Source organism: Nicotiana tabacum, chromosome 18 (assembly GCF_000715075.1).
Source record: "Nicotiana tabacum cultivar K326 chromosome 18, ASM71507v2, whole genome shotgun sequence".
In the NCBI taxonomy this organism is placed as follows: Eukaryota; Viridiplantae; Streptophyta; class Magnoliopsida; order Solanales; family Solanaceae; genus Nicotiana; species Nicotiana tabacum.
In genome coordinates this window covers 81,639,581-81,655,100 of record NC_134097.1, presented here as the reverse complement: position 1 = coordinate 81,655,100, position 15,520 = coordinate 81,639,581, and the positions used below count along the sequence as shown (strand labels likewise).

At 36.5% G+C, this 15,520-nt stretch overlaps 1 protein-coding gene across 3 annotated transcripts; it reads right to left on the bottom strand.

The window, feature by feature from the left end:
• Positions 1–694: 694 nt before the first annotated feature.
• Positions 695–4,724, bottom strand: LOC107766083 (protein TIFY 6B-like). Of its 3 annotated transcripts, none has more exons than XM_016584794.2 (7): positions 4,412–4,724; positions 3,403–3,545; positions 2,812–2,921; positions 2,480–2,570; positions 2,040–2,355; positions 1,578–1,635; positions 695–1,152 (listed from the first exon to the last, which is right to left on the bottom strand). In XM_016584794.2, exons 1-7 carry the CDS (start codon positions 4,494–4,496, stop codon positions 1,020–1,022), a joined length of 936 nt encoding a protein of 311 aa, XP_016440280.2. In that variant the 5' UTR covers positions 4,497–4,724; the 3' UTR covers positions 695–1,019.
• Between the last annotated feature and the right edge of the window lie 10,796 nt (positions 4,725–15,520).

Below are 15,520 nucleotides of genomic sequence, written 5' to 3'. Positions count from 1 at the left end.
ACCCAATAAAAGCATGTTTTGGGGTCAATTCGTGACAGGTACAACACAAATTTACAACTGCCAAGCAATCACCAAACACTTGGGCCCACAGAAGGGAAAGAAAATGTAAAACGTGCTACAATTTATAAAGCAATATCCAGGCAATGAATTACTTAAAAGATTTTGATATCAACCACCACCATAGATATAAAATTATATTATCTAAATTTAAAAGGACAGCCACTCAAAGACATGGTTGGATCATATGTTTAAGCTTTTAATGATTTTGACCCTTTTGCACGCGAAAGCTGTGTATTGACAACTAGTGAATAGTGACGATAAATCAATCTCTTCCTTATCTCCCACCAAAATATCCAATTTTAGCATGTATGGTCCAAAATAAATTTTTGACCTTCAAATAGAATATTTTATCGTTTCCACTAATTTAATATTCTTTCTCAATTTGAAAGGAAGCTTATTTGTTTAAGATAGACAACACATTTATAACTTGGTACACATAATATTCTCATAAAGCAAATTAAATTTGGCTTCAAATAAGGGGTTTCGTCTCACTTTGCGAAACGAATATAGTGCAATGGTTAATTTGTAGAGTTATAAATCAAATCTTGAAAAATAAAAGATCCAAACTTTGGTTTATAGTACCTAAAACCCCAAAAAATTTAGAACTACTCGAGTCAATCCTCATGGAGAAGCCTTGAAAAGTATTTCCCGAGCATGGTTGAGGCCCAGAGATTACTAAATAATATTAATATACACTTGGGAAACATAATGTAACAGAATAAATAGTTACAAAGTGCTGAAGTCATTTCGATGGGAGAATTCCATCAGGTTCAGATGAAAGAGAATTAAGTACAGCAAAAGACAAAACAAATTGGATACTAGGAAGTCTGGCTAAAGCTAACCAAGTTGATATTACAATTAAAACAGCAAAACTTGATAGCTACAGCTTTTAACTTGCTTAATAAAAATAGATTATGCTTCAATGGTTTATGGCAATAGGCTGCCTTCAGACGTCGTAGCTAGGTCTCCTTACCTGCTATCAGAGGACTAGTACCAACACTGGAAGTTGCAGAGAAACCAACTCCGTTAGACTCGGGGGTGGAGCACTCACCCGATTTCTTGCTGAGGCCATATGGTGCAGCGTTCATTACCCTGCAAACATGATTGGCACTTAAATCTCAAGACTTTCTTACATTGTGTTCGTGTTGTATTCATGAGTATCCAATTGATGGAGATGCAGTTATATGTGTCTCAAATCTTAGTCTAAAATAATACATCAGCAAATCCCAGATAGCTATAAGCTATAAGCCATATTTCAAACGGTCAACGACGATCAGAAAGAACAATTAGTTTTGCAGTAATTTATTATATTTTCGGTGGTCATCTCATCTACTATCCAAAAGATTGATCCTTTACACTAATGCATTCAATAATTTCTAAAAAGCTACGAGAGAGCTAGCCAAAGATAGCTATACAGCAAAGGAACACCTGAACTAATGATAGTTATACAGCACATGCACACCTAAATTAAAGCATAAAACAAAACAAGAACTCAAAACATGAAACATTTAACTTACCTTTCCTTCCGCTTCTCCAGAAACCGAGCCAGAGATGCTTTCCTAGCCTGTGGAACCGCTGCAGAAAATGTATATAATAAGAAGCAATGAGGTTGGGCTAAAGCAGTTGCATTGAAACTAAAAGATTTTCTCGAATAACTTAAGTGACTGCTAAGGAAATCAAGAAAGTAATTACTTCCACTTCGGAGCAACATAATTAGCTGTTGCAATAACTGGAATAGAAAGAAATGCTTAGGTTATTGAAGAGCATTAAGAGGAATCTTACAAGAGGTAGCCAAGAGGAAAAATTAAGCACATGGATTAAGGGGCATTATGGAGGACGGGATGGACTTCTAATGTAGTAAAGTCAACCCAATACAACTAGCAATATCTTGATACCAGAGTATGTTAGAAAGCATCAAAAAGGAAAGCTTTTACATCACGAAAAAGTTCTGAGTTTCCAATCCCGAATGTAAGATATACCTGCTGGCATTATGGTAGTCGCCCCAACAGGTCCTAGTGATGTCATAACCTTTGGAGTCTCCACTGAAATGTTTGCAGTTTTAAATATCTTCGTGTCATCTTTGTTTCCAGAATTGCCAGCAGATTGACCAATGGGATGAGAAGAAACAGACATAGGGCTGGAATGACCTGAGGCAGGTAGCATGTTTGGGATTTGGTTCACACAAGTGCCATCTACGGCAGCAAGTTTGGGTGTAGATGCCTGAACTTGAAACCTTGGTTGCCCCACATTAGGAGGAACACAACCATTTCCAGCCAAAAACATAATAGCCTGTGCCTGCGTAATATACCCAGGCAAATATAAACCTCAGAGAAACTTAGCTCATTGCGCATTCTTTCTGGTTAATGCTGCCCTTTATTTATATCAGTTTGTGTGCACGTGAGAGCAAGAAAGACGGTACCTTCTCAGGGGAGATATCATCAAAGACATTGACCGTCCCACCATAGAAGATGGTCAGTTGAGCAGGTGCTGCAGAACCTTTGGAATTAAACCTGCAAAAGATGTACAACATTTTAGACAAAAATTTCAATTTCTGTTTTAATTCACTGGGACTTTCCAAGCCAAGTTGTCTTAATTTTTTGTATGTCTTTCAATTAATAGCATCACGAGCAACTGCTTTACAGTCATCATTGGTATTAACTGCAGATTGATGTGCTCATTATCACTACCAAATATGACTTCCATAACACAATATATGCAGTCTGCTCTGTGTGCACGAAATGGTGAACTTACCAAGGTTCAGTTATCCCAGCCACAGAGCCACTCGATGGAAGTATTGAATGAGGAGCTGTAACAGGGACTCCCCCAAGAAGTTGCTGCTTCATTGTCGCAGCTGCAGATATCTGGCCAGTACCACCAAAATGAGTCTTGTAGGAGGGATTGCTCATGTTAAACGGAAGCATCTTAACATCATGGGGAAGATGCATTGCATGCACATTCTGTTGCAAATTATAATGTGTCAAGATAAAACAAGTTCCTTGTTACCCGTGGCAACTTATTTTTTCTTCCCAAATGGATTTAAAAGGGGCGCAAAACATTTTGAAAGAAATCCATAGAAACAATAAAAGCAGGAGACTGTTAGACAACTCATTGCAATTGGTTACTAATTCGGAGTATAATTCCACACATGAGTGACACAAAAACTAGAGATAAGCCGAAGCCACTTTTTGGTTAATCTTCTTCCTGTGACTTGAGATAAAACTTCCGTGGAACATTAATGCCAAATAGCTTCACTAAAAACATGGCAAAATTGAGTGTTCTCCTTTGCATGTCATGCAGATCTCATACAAAACTATCCCGTGCAATTAAAGAGATTCTACAAACCTGGATTTCACCAGATTGACGTTTGAGACAACTGTCAACTCCATCTGCGGCGGATTGAGCTTTGAACGGTTTTTCATCTTGAGCAGAGTTCAAAGACATGAAATGAGGTATACCCACCTTGCTCGACAACTGCCAGCGAAACCCTGATACAATATAATACATAATACAAACAATTACTACAAAAACTATAACCATCCGGTTCACTTATTACCTCAGAATTGGAAGGAAATCTTTCATTTTGTCCAATTCAATCAAAAAATAATAATTAAGAGTTTCTTACTTAAGATTTAACTGAAAAAACATATTAACTACCAAAAGTAAAATCCAGCAAAAACCTTCTTAGGACATACTCACCTTTTTCACCATGGCAAAATCAATTAATCCAACCATCATTCTCAGACTTTAATCCAACTTCCTTATTTGTTCTTATATCAAAAGGATCTCCTTTTTTATAAGTTTATACTTCAAACTTCTTGCAACAACGACCCAATAAGATCCCACAAGTGGGGGTCTGGGGAGGGTAGTGTGTACGCAGACCTTACCTCTGCCCGAGGTGTAGGGTGGAGAAGCTATTTCCAATAGACCTTCGGCTCAAAATTGCATCTTCTTTTCAAACTTCTCAAAAAATTTACCAAATCAGAAGCTCAGAAGTTAGCTTTTAGCAATTACAAATTCTTTTCTTGGCAGGCTAGACAAAATTTTGACAGGGAAATTGCATCTTTATTGGGAAAGCCAAGTCACTAAGCAACCGCGCAGAAATATAAAGCCCCACAACAAGGGAAACAAGAAAGTTTTAACAACACAAAATACTCAATTTAGGAAGCATAAATACATAGAGCCAAAATAAACATTTTTCTTTCACCTGTCTACATTAATTTCAACTGGAATCAACACTCATGCATTAAAGAACCTAACAAATTAAATAATACTACTAAAGTTCCCAATGGTATACATACTCACAACGAAGAAATAATATGAGAGTAATTCACAATTGAAAAAAAAAACGAACCAGAGTCTTTGCAGGTTTCAACAGGTTCTTCCTTGACCACAACAACAGAATCTTTAGAATTTAGTCCCATGAAATCTCTCTCCATCTCTGAGAATTTCAAGAAATACCTAAAATTTAAAATTCCAATAGTTTTAACCTCACAAAGAAGCAGATCAAAACCACAAAAGCTCAAAACACCAAACCGCAGAAGCCCAAAGAAAAAGGTAAGTGAGAAGGAATGAAAGAGAAATGGCGATTCTTTATTTATTATTTAAAGCCTAAATGCTTCTAACTGCAGCAAGTAGAGAAGTTGATGGCTTTTTCTCTTTCTTTCTTTTCATTATTATTTAAATATATTTATATTTATATTTATATGCTTTACTTATTTTTTAGTGGCTTAATCAACGTTTTTCCTTTTGGTTTTAGGGTGCGTATGCACTTCGTTTTCTATATTTATTTTTTTGTTTTTGGATTTCAATTAGAAGCACCGATAAATTATACAAAAAATCATATGATACGAGTAAAATTTAATATGTAATAATAAGTTAATAATTATTTTTATTAACTATTAATTAATACTTATTTAAATTTATTTTTAATTTTTAATAAGTGATCTGATTGTGTAAAAGTATTTTTTATATCACCCATATATATAATTTAAATTCTTTTTAATTACGCCAATTGGTCGTAATTGGTCGTATGAGAAAGAGAAAACAAAAAATAATTCTAAACTTGAGATGACGGTAGTACCCCCTACTTAATTACAGTAATGAGTCACGTGTTCTTTTAGCCTTCCTATATGGATTTGTTAAGTTAATTTTCTTGAATCTATATCTATATATATATTAAGCAAGAAAGTTACCATATATAATTGACATTATGGTTAAGCCAAGTAGCAAGCTAATAAATGTCAATAGTATATGGTAACTGTATTCTATATTTGACTATTTTAGTTAAATATATATATATTCTATATATATATACAGGAATTTGAATTAAAAGATAATTTGGAATATATAGATACAGTTCAATAATTCAAATTTAAATTAAAAATAAATTTTATCTTTTTTATCATGTTATCATACTTAATTCGGTTAATGATCATATGCAATCATGTTAGGAACTTTTGTTATTTTTTCTAATTATTTAAATACTACTTCGCCTCTAGTAAAAAAAAAAAAGAACTACTCCATATAACTATAAAACTCTTTCACATTTAAAATTCTACAAGTAGAGTTCTTTGAAACAGTGCAGTTAGATTTGAATAAAATGAAATTCTTTTAAAACAAATATAATATATAGGTTACACGTCTATGTTTATCTAAATAACAAAAAAAGAATTTATAAAACCAAATAAAAGTTTACTCACATATATAATAAAGTAAACATACATGCTGGAGAAAGAAACATCACAAAATCAATCAATATTAAAAATAAAAAATAAAAGTTGTTTCTTTTTTCTTCTTGAAGAATATTTGTTTGAAGAGTCACTTTGCATAAATGGACATCAAACAAATAACAAAACTTTGGTTATACGATTGATATCATTAATTTCAATTTAGCACATTCAAGGAATTGAAGGCTATAAGCCGAAACCCCTTCATTTAGATGTAGTCGAGCCAATATTGTAAGGGTATAATATTTTTTCGTTGAAGAATATTAGTTTTGAATAATTAGATTATGCGAAAGGTTTTTTTTTCAAACTCAACGAGAGATAAATTGGTTTATAATTGATAGTTTCTATAGCGACTTTTAAGTGTAACAAAGAGTATATATAAAGAAAAAATTGGTATGACGTGAAATATTTTTTTTAAATGTAAACAAATTATTTCGAAAAAACTCTTTACTTTTTTTAATTCAAAGATAATAAAAAGATAAGATATTTTTGAACATTAGTAGAGAATATTAACATGATTATAATAGAAGTTATATAATGGATAAACTCATAAATATGAGTTATTATTTCACTTCGTGGCTATTTTTAAGTTCCAATGACACTTATGAGAATAGTGCAAAAATAAAATTATCACTACGAGAATTGAGAAAATGTTAGTCTTTTTTCATGTAGTGTTTCTTAATTAATATCTGACGATTATCTATAATTATTTAGAAGGTTTAAATGTTAAGGTTATTTACATATAATTCAAATAACTCAGATATTTAACATGGTTAATATCAAATATCAAAATGGAGTAAAAAATTCACTAGCTAAAGAATTTTTTATATTTTTAGATAGCCAACTAAAATGAGTTTTGAATTAAGAATAATATTTTCAATTACATTATTATAAAATAATTATTATTGATAAATAATGTTTTAGAAACTGAAATTTTAAGAAAGAAATATATTTTAAGAGATATCAACACACCAAATAAGAGTTCAAGTAGTAGTAAAAGAGTTAAGTCTTATCCAAAGAGTCATTCATTGTCTCAACATTTGATTATTTTGCTATAAATATGAGTTATTATTTTACTTCCTTACTACTTTTAGGATCCAATGACACCGGCAAGAATGGTATCAAAAAGGAAAAATAGAAGAAATGGTTAATTTTTTCCATGTAGTTAATATCCAATGATTATCTATCTTTACTGAAAAAATATAAATTTTAAGATTATTTACATACAATCCAAATAATTTAAATATTTGACATAATTAATATCCGCGCATCAACACGGGTACTAATACTAATATGTTTAAAAGATTAACTGCCAGTAGAATTCCCCTTTTCATCTAATTGGGTGTCGAAAGTCTCGTAATCTTCCATTTCTCAGGAAATAAAAATAATAATTTTGTTTATTTATGTATTTGAAAATTGTACACATTATGTTGCAGACATTGAAAAGTGTCGATGAGGCACAAATTCATAAGACTTCAACTCTCCTCCTTCGTCTAAGTTCATGTTTACCCGTAAAACAGTACAGTAAAATTTGTACATGGTTTCGAGATAAGTGAACTAATTTGATTCAAAAATGATAAAACAATTGAAGAATAATACAATACTTAGCATCAAAATATAGATAAAATAGCAAGAACAACGATTCCGAGAACAAGATTCCGATCACAATAATGATGAGATCAAAAAGCAAAAAGTAAATAATATTAAGTTTTGTATAGAATGTAGTATAAGTTTGCCAGAAAATTCGTGTCCTTTACAATGATAACTGAGCTCTCTATTTATAGCTATGTCTAGGGAAGGATGTCCTAGGATCGAGCCCTCCTTTAATGTGAATTATGAGGGTCATTGATAAAGATATAACGGTAAAAATAAATGTTAAATTCCTTGTAACGGGTTACCGTTCTTAATGTTGTAAAATATTCTCTATTAAATGCTACCAGATGCAAAGTATTTAATACACTTTTATGAACATTCTCTCCCGGTGACAAGTGGAATAATTACGTTCGGTGACCATCTCCGCCTTAGGTTCCACGTGTTTTTTCTTTAGATGATCACATGTCATATCATATTTTTTCCTATACATATAGTCCCCCTGCTTTTCGATTACTCAATCTTGTGTTACCGGAAAGTTGGTCGAAATACTCCTTTTGCGGGAATTACTATAATTCTCTTTGCAAGCTTCTGACAGTTGATTAGACGCATGTCTCTCCGCATTTAATGACCCCAACAACATCATACCACGATTCAGCACAGCTTTTGCCGATTATCAAGGTAATCATGGCCATGAATTTAGCCGCCAAAACTTTACTTATATGCATCACTCATCTCTTATGTACTTCATAAGTTCCTAAACTTCTAACTTGCATCTTTTGTTTTCCATCTTTTCCCTAATTCTCTTCGAACCGAAACCCTTCTCTTTCTTCTTATTCAATGGCTTCTTCTTCTAAACGTGCTGGCTTTTCAAAGAAAAAGAACAAGGCTGAGGACTCTGCTCCTCCAACGGTAGGTTCCATCATCCCCCGAAGTCTTAACACCACAAAAAACGTCGAAGAGAAATTTCCTACTTCTAACCCTTGTTCATGTGATGTTAGTAGGTATCCTTCTTCTATTCGTACTTCCAATATTACTATTGTGAAGGAAGATTGTCGCTGCCATGACTTAGATATTGTTACTCCTGATCTATCGGAGCGAGTGACCCTTCCCAGAGAAGTTTTACATATTTTTACACGTATCCCTTTACTTTGGATGCATTTTTTTGAGCTGAGAGCTTGATTCTGTGATTGCGGAGTTTTTCCTTCACTACCAAGTATGCTCGGCACAGGTGAGCCCTTCATTTGAAATTATTCTTCTTCTTGTGCAATATGAAGAAGCGATGAAATTTTTCCGATGATCGAGAAATGAACCTGCTCAACGCTGCTAATCTCCCTGTGAGCCTCTGGACTTCTTTTACAGTTGACAATTGATTTGGGATATCCTCTATGGCCTTGATTTTGTCGAGATTTACCTCAATTCCCCTTTGTGAGACCAGAAATCCCAAGAACTTACTAGAGCTGACCCTGAATGCGCTCTTCTCGGGGTTAGGTTTCATGTTATGCTCTCTTAGGATGCGGAATGTTTCTTGCAAGTGCTTAAGGTGGTCACCTACATTCAAAGACTTAACGAGCATATCATTTATATATACTTTCATAGTCTTTCCTATTTGCTTCTCGAACATCTTATTCACGAGCCGTTGATAAATGGCTCTGGCGCTTTTTAACCCGAAGGACATCACATTGTGACAATATATACCGAAATTATTTATAAACGATGTCTTTTCCTTATCTTCTACGTTTATCTTGATTTGATTTAACTCAAAATAATCATCGAGGAAACCCATCAACTCGTGCCCGGCCATGGCATCAATCATTTGATCGATATTAGGCCGTGGGAATGAGTCTTTAGGGCACGCCTTATTAAGATCCTCATAATCGATGCATATGCGGAACTTATTATTTTTCTTAGGAACTACTACTACATTAACTAGCCAGTCCGGGTATCTTACCTCTTGGATTGAACTATTATGAGTAAGCGGGTTACCTCTTCTTTGACAAATTTATTCCTTGCTTCAGCAATAGAGCGCTTCTTTTGTCTTACCAGAGGTATGTTGGGATCCAAGCTTAACTTGTGCACGTGTCACGACCCAATTCCTCTATAGGTCGTAATGGCGCCCAACGTTACTGTTAGACAAGCCAACATTGAACTAACCACATGATTGTTTCTTTTAAAAATTTAGAAATAGCTGATTTTTAATTAGTTCCTAAATAAGAAGTGAAAATTTAAAAAAATGAGAGATAAATAATTTTAAGAGCAAATGAGATAAGTAAATAACAAAAAATCATCATATGTCTACTAGCATAATCTCCAAGACCTGGTGTCACAAGTGTATGAGCTACTAGTAGAATATATAAAAATTAACTATACTATACTACTGTTTGAAGTGAAATAGATAGAAAATGAAAGCAAAATAAGACTTTGGGTGCTGCAGAATGGGCTCAGAAGGCAGCTCACCGCAAGGTCTCGTGGAATCAAGGATGTGCACCGGACTGATAACCAGATGCCCCTGCCTCTGATTCTGCACGATTAGTGTAGAAGTGTATTGTGAGTATATAAACAACATGTACCCAGTAAGTATCCAGTCTAACCTCGAAGAAGTAGTGACGAGGGGTCGACTCCGACACTTACTATGGGTTAACAATAAAATAATGGAACTTTTAGATAAACATGGGCTATATAATGAAACTGTAAACTTAATAACAAGAAATAAACAAGCCATTCTCTACTGATAATAATTTCCAAGTAAATTTTCATCATTTAACAATTTAACCTCTCAATCCAGTGAAACGATATCAATTATAATTGGGCTCCAAGTATTATTACGCACGAATTATGCCGAGATCGTACGACCCGATCCAAAATATAAACATATATACTATGTAATGCCGAGGGTCGAACGACACAAACCATAGATGCATCTATTCTACTGCCAAGGCGCTCGGCCCGCTCCATAAGAAGAAAAGATACTTTATAATATCTGATTTAAAGATTATTAAGAGGCTAATATACAAAGAAGTACAAATTCCCATTAACGGTCAATTAACTCGCAAAACTCAAGTAAATGAAATTCCAGCTTTTACAAGCCCCTTTATCAAATTCCAATATAATTTAAGAACTTTAACTAACAAGTAATGTGCAAACATTACAAGTATTTCATGATATGGGTCCTAAACTACCGGACATAAGTATAATTAGTAGCTATGCACGGACTCTCATCATCTCGTGCATACGTAGCCCCCACATGTAGAATCACATATTAATTCAAATCACCTATGGGGTAGATTCCCTCTTATAAGATTAGAAAAGAGACTTACTTCGTCTCAAAGCTCACTTTCCGATCACAAATTTCATCCTAAAGCCCCAACTCGGTGTCGAACAATCCAAAACTAGTCAAATGTTATATAAATTAATCAATACACATTCAAAAGTTCATATTCTAACTATTAGAGTGATTACCCAACCCCAATTGAAGAATTCCTAAAATTCACCTACGGGCCCACGTGCCGGGATTTCGGAAATCTTAGGAGATAAATGTTAACCATAGCCTCATGAACTCAAATATATAATTTTCACCCCATTCCATATTCATTTTCATGGTTAAATTCCATTTTTATCAAAACCTAGGTTTTTCATCTAAACTCATAATTTTTACTAATTTATATGTTAAAATCTACCCATAAACTATGTATTAAACTCACATCGTACGAAAATCACTTACCTGAAAGTGCTAGGTTTAAATCCCCGTCTTTAAAGCTCCAAAATTGACCAAGGGCGTAACAAATGAACTCAAAAATGGCAAAGTCCCGATTTAAAACATACTGCTCAGCTGCCCCCTTCTTTACAAACACGACAAGGGCCTCGCATTCGCGAAGGCCAAGATCTATAGGCCCACAATAATGCCCATAGAGAATATGGCAGGGGCCTCACGAACGCGTAGGCTTACTTGGCCTACCATACGCGAACGCGAGGGCTCCTTCATGAATACGAAGGGTAATCTGGTACTGACCCGCCCGGGCCCCTTTATTCTATGCGAACGCGTAGGACTGGGATCCTAAACTCCGCGAACGTGAACCGCTAATCGCGAACGCGAAGAATAAATTGTTCCACTACCAAATCCTTCATCGCGAATGCGGTTGTCCTTCCGCGTTCACGAAGAAGGAAACCATAACTGAAAAATCTAGTTTTTTCAACTTGGCTCTAGATGGTCCGAAACACACCCGAGCCCTTCGGGACCCTGTCCAACTACACCAACAAGTCTATAAATATAATACGAACCTGCTCAAACTCTCGAAATGCGTAAAACAACAACAAAACTAAGAATCACACCCCAAAACCAAATTGAATCAAGTTATGAACTTCAAGTTTCCAAGTCGTTCCGAACGCACCGAATCATACTTAGACTAATCGGAAGGACACCAAAGTTTACGTGCAAGTCTTAAATCACCATACAGAACTATTTCCGGTCTCTAAATCCCAATCGGACCTCGATAACAACAAAACCTACTCCAAAACAAATTTAAAGAACTTTAAAACCTTCAAAGAGCCAACTTTCACTATTAGGCGCTGAAACGCTCTCGGGTCTTCCAAACCCTATACGAACATACAAACAAGTCTGAAATCATCATAAAAATCTATTGGAATTATCAAATCCCTATTCCAAGGTCGTTGACTCAAAATGTTGACCAAAGTCAAACTTAGCCCTTTTTGCCAACCTTAAGGAACCAAGTATTCCGATTTTAACTCGAACCCTCCCAAATCTCGAACTAACCATCCCCCTCAAGTCATAAAACAGTAAAAGAACATACGGGGAGTCTTATTTAGGGGAATATGGTTCTATAAAGCAAAAACATTCGTTACATTCTCCACCTCTTAAATTAACGTTCATCCTCGAACAGGTCTAAAATCATACCTGGAGTGCTGAATAAGTGTGGATATATGCTCCGTATGTCCTACTCGGCCTCCCAAGTCACCTTCTAGACTGGTTGGCCCTTCCACTAAACTTTTACCGCAACAATCTTCTTGGACCTCAACTGGCAAACTTGCCTGTCAACAATGACAACTGGCTCCTCCTCATAACCAAGGCTCTCATCTAGCTGAACCATGCTAAAATCCAACACATGAAACATGATATCTATGGAGCATAGACACCTGGAAAACCGGATGGAACTCCCGATAGACTGGGAGGTAAAGCAAGTGCATAAGAAATCTCCCCAACTCGTCTCAACACCTCAAATGGGCCTATAAACCTTGGGCTCAACTTGCCCTTCTTCCCGAACCTCATGATTCCCTTCATCGGCGAGACTTTTAAGAGAACCTTCTTGCCCACTATAAATGATAAATCACGTGCCTTCTGATACGCATAACTCTTTTGTTTGGATTGTGCTGTGCGAAGTTGCTCCTGAATCAGCTTTACCTTTTCCAAGGAATCCTTCACCAAATCAGTACCATATAACTTAGCCTCACCAACTCAAACCATCAGATGGGAGAATGGCTTCGCCGACCATATAAAGCCTCTAATGGAGCCATCTCGATACTGGACTGATAACTATTATTGTAAGCAAACTCGTCCAAAGGCAAAAATCTATCACACTGCCCTCTGAAGTCAATCACACATACTCTAAGCATATCCTCCAAGATTTGAAGTGTGTGCTCCGACTGCCCGTCGGTCTGCGGATGAAAGGTTGTGCTGAGCTCTACACGATTCCCCAACTCACTCTGTACTGCTCTCCAAAGATGTGAAGTAAACTGAGGGCCTCTATCTGATATGATGTAAACAGGCACACCATGCAACCGAACTATCTCCTAAATATAAATCTGGGCCAACCTCTCTAAAATATACGTAGTCACAAGCGGAATGAAGTGTGCCGACTTGGTCAGCCTGCCGACAATGACCCAAACTGTATCAAACTTCTGCAAGGTCCGCGACAACCCAACTACAGAGTCCATAGTAATGCGCTCCCACTTCCACCTAGGTATAGTCATCTGCTGGAGTAGGCCACCTGGCCTCTGGTGCTCATACTTAACCTGCTGGCAATTGAGCATCTCACAATATACTTGACTATCCTTCTTTATCTGCCACCACCAATAATGCTGCCTCGGGTTGCAATACATCTTCATAGCACCTGGATGAATATAATACCGAGAACTGTGTTCCTCTTCTAGAATCATTTCCCTTAGTCCATCAACATTAGGAACACATAGACAATCCTAAAGTCGCAGAACACCATACTTGTCGATAGTAACCTCCTTGGCACCACCCTGTAGTATCATCTCTCTGACAACCAACAAATGTAGATCATCAAATTGTCGGGCCTTGATCTGTTCTAATAGTGAAGACTGGGCAATGACGCATACAAGAACTCGGCTGGGCTGTGAAATATCTAACCTCACAAGTCTGTTAGCCAAGGACTGAATGTCCAAAGCTAGTGGTCTCTCCTCTGCTGAAATGAATGCCAAACTACCCATACTATGTGCCTTTCTGCTCAAGGCATACGCGACTACATTCACCTTGCCCAGATGATAAAGGATGATAATATCATAGTCCTTTAGTAACTCAAACCACCCGCACTGCCTCAAATTGAGATCCCTTTGCTTTAACAAATGTTGCAAGCTACGATAATTAGTGTAAACCTTATAGGACACCCCATAAAGATAATGCCTCCAGATCTTAAGAGCATGAACAATCGTAGCCAACTCCAAATCATGTACCGGGTAATTCTTCTTGTGGGGCTTCAGCTAACGTGAAGCATATGAAATAACTCGCCTCTCCTGCATCAATACACAACCCAAGCCAATACGTGAGGTGTCGCAATACATAGTATACATTCCTAAACCGGAAGGCAACACTAACATCGGTGCTAAAGTTAATATGGTCTTGAGCTTCTGAAAGCTCTCCTCACAATCATTGGACCATCATAACGGAGCACCCTTCTGGGCTAATCTAATCAAACGTGCTTCAATAGATGAGAAGCCATCGACAAACCGGTGATAATAACCTGCCAACCCCAAAAAACTCCTGATCTCGGTCGCTATGGTGGGACGAGGCCAATTCTGAACTGCCTCGATCTTCTTGGGATTAACCTTAATACCCTCGCCTGATATAACATACCCCAAGAAGGCCAAAGAATCTAGCCAAAACTCACACTTGGACAACTTAGCATATAGCTTCTGTTCCTGTAAGGTCTGAAGCACCACTCTTAAATGTTGCTCATGCTCATCCATGCTATGCGAGTAGATCAAAATTCCATCAATGAAGACAATAAAAAAACAAGTCAATATATGGCCTGAACACCTTGTTCATCAAATCCATAAATACCACCGGGGCGTTGGTCAAACCGAATGACATCACTAGAAACTCATAATGGCCATATCTAGTCCTTAAAGTCGTCTTGGGAACATCCGAATCCCGAATCTTCAACTTATGATACCCTGATCTCAAGTCAATCTTAGAGAACACCCTGACACCCCGTAACTGGTCAAACAAATCATCAATAGGCGGCAACGGGTACTTGTTCTTAATGGTAACTTTGTTCAACTCGCGGTAATCAATGCACATCTGCATAGTCCCATCTTTCTTATTCACAGATAACACTAGTGCACCCCAAGGTGATACACGTTGTCTGACGAACCCCTTTGCTAGCAACTCCTCAATCTGTTCAACTCCTTTAACTCTTTCGGAGTCGTATGGTACGGTGGGATAGATATAGGCTGGGTACTTGGAGCTAAATCAATACAGAAATTGATATCACAATCTAGTGACATGCCTGGAAGATCATAAGGAAACACAATGTAGAATTCCCAGACTACGGGCACTGAATCAATCACTAAAGCATCTACAGTAGTATCCCTAACATAAGCTAGATAAGCCAAACAACCCTTCTCGACCATATGTCGAGCCTTCGGTAAAGAGATAACCCGACTAGATATGCTGACTGACGAACCCTTCCACTCCAATCTAGGCAACTTTGGCATTGCTAATGTAATAGTCTTGGCATGGAAATCAGGGATGGCGTGATATGGAAATAGCTAGTTCATGCCTAGGATGACCTCAAAGTCAGTCATATCAAGCAACAGAAGATCAACTCTAGTCTCATAACCACAAAATGTGACAACATAGGAATGATAAATCTGATCCACAACAA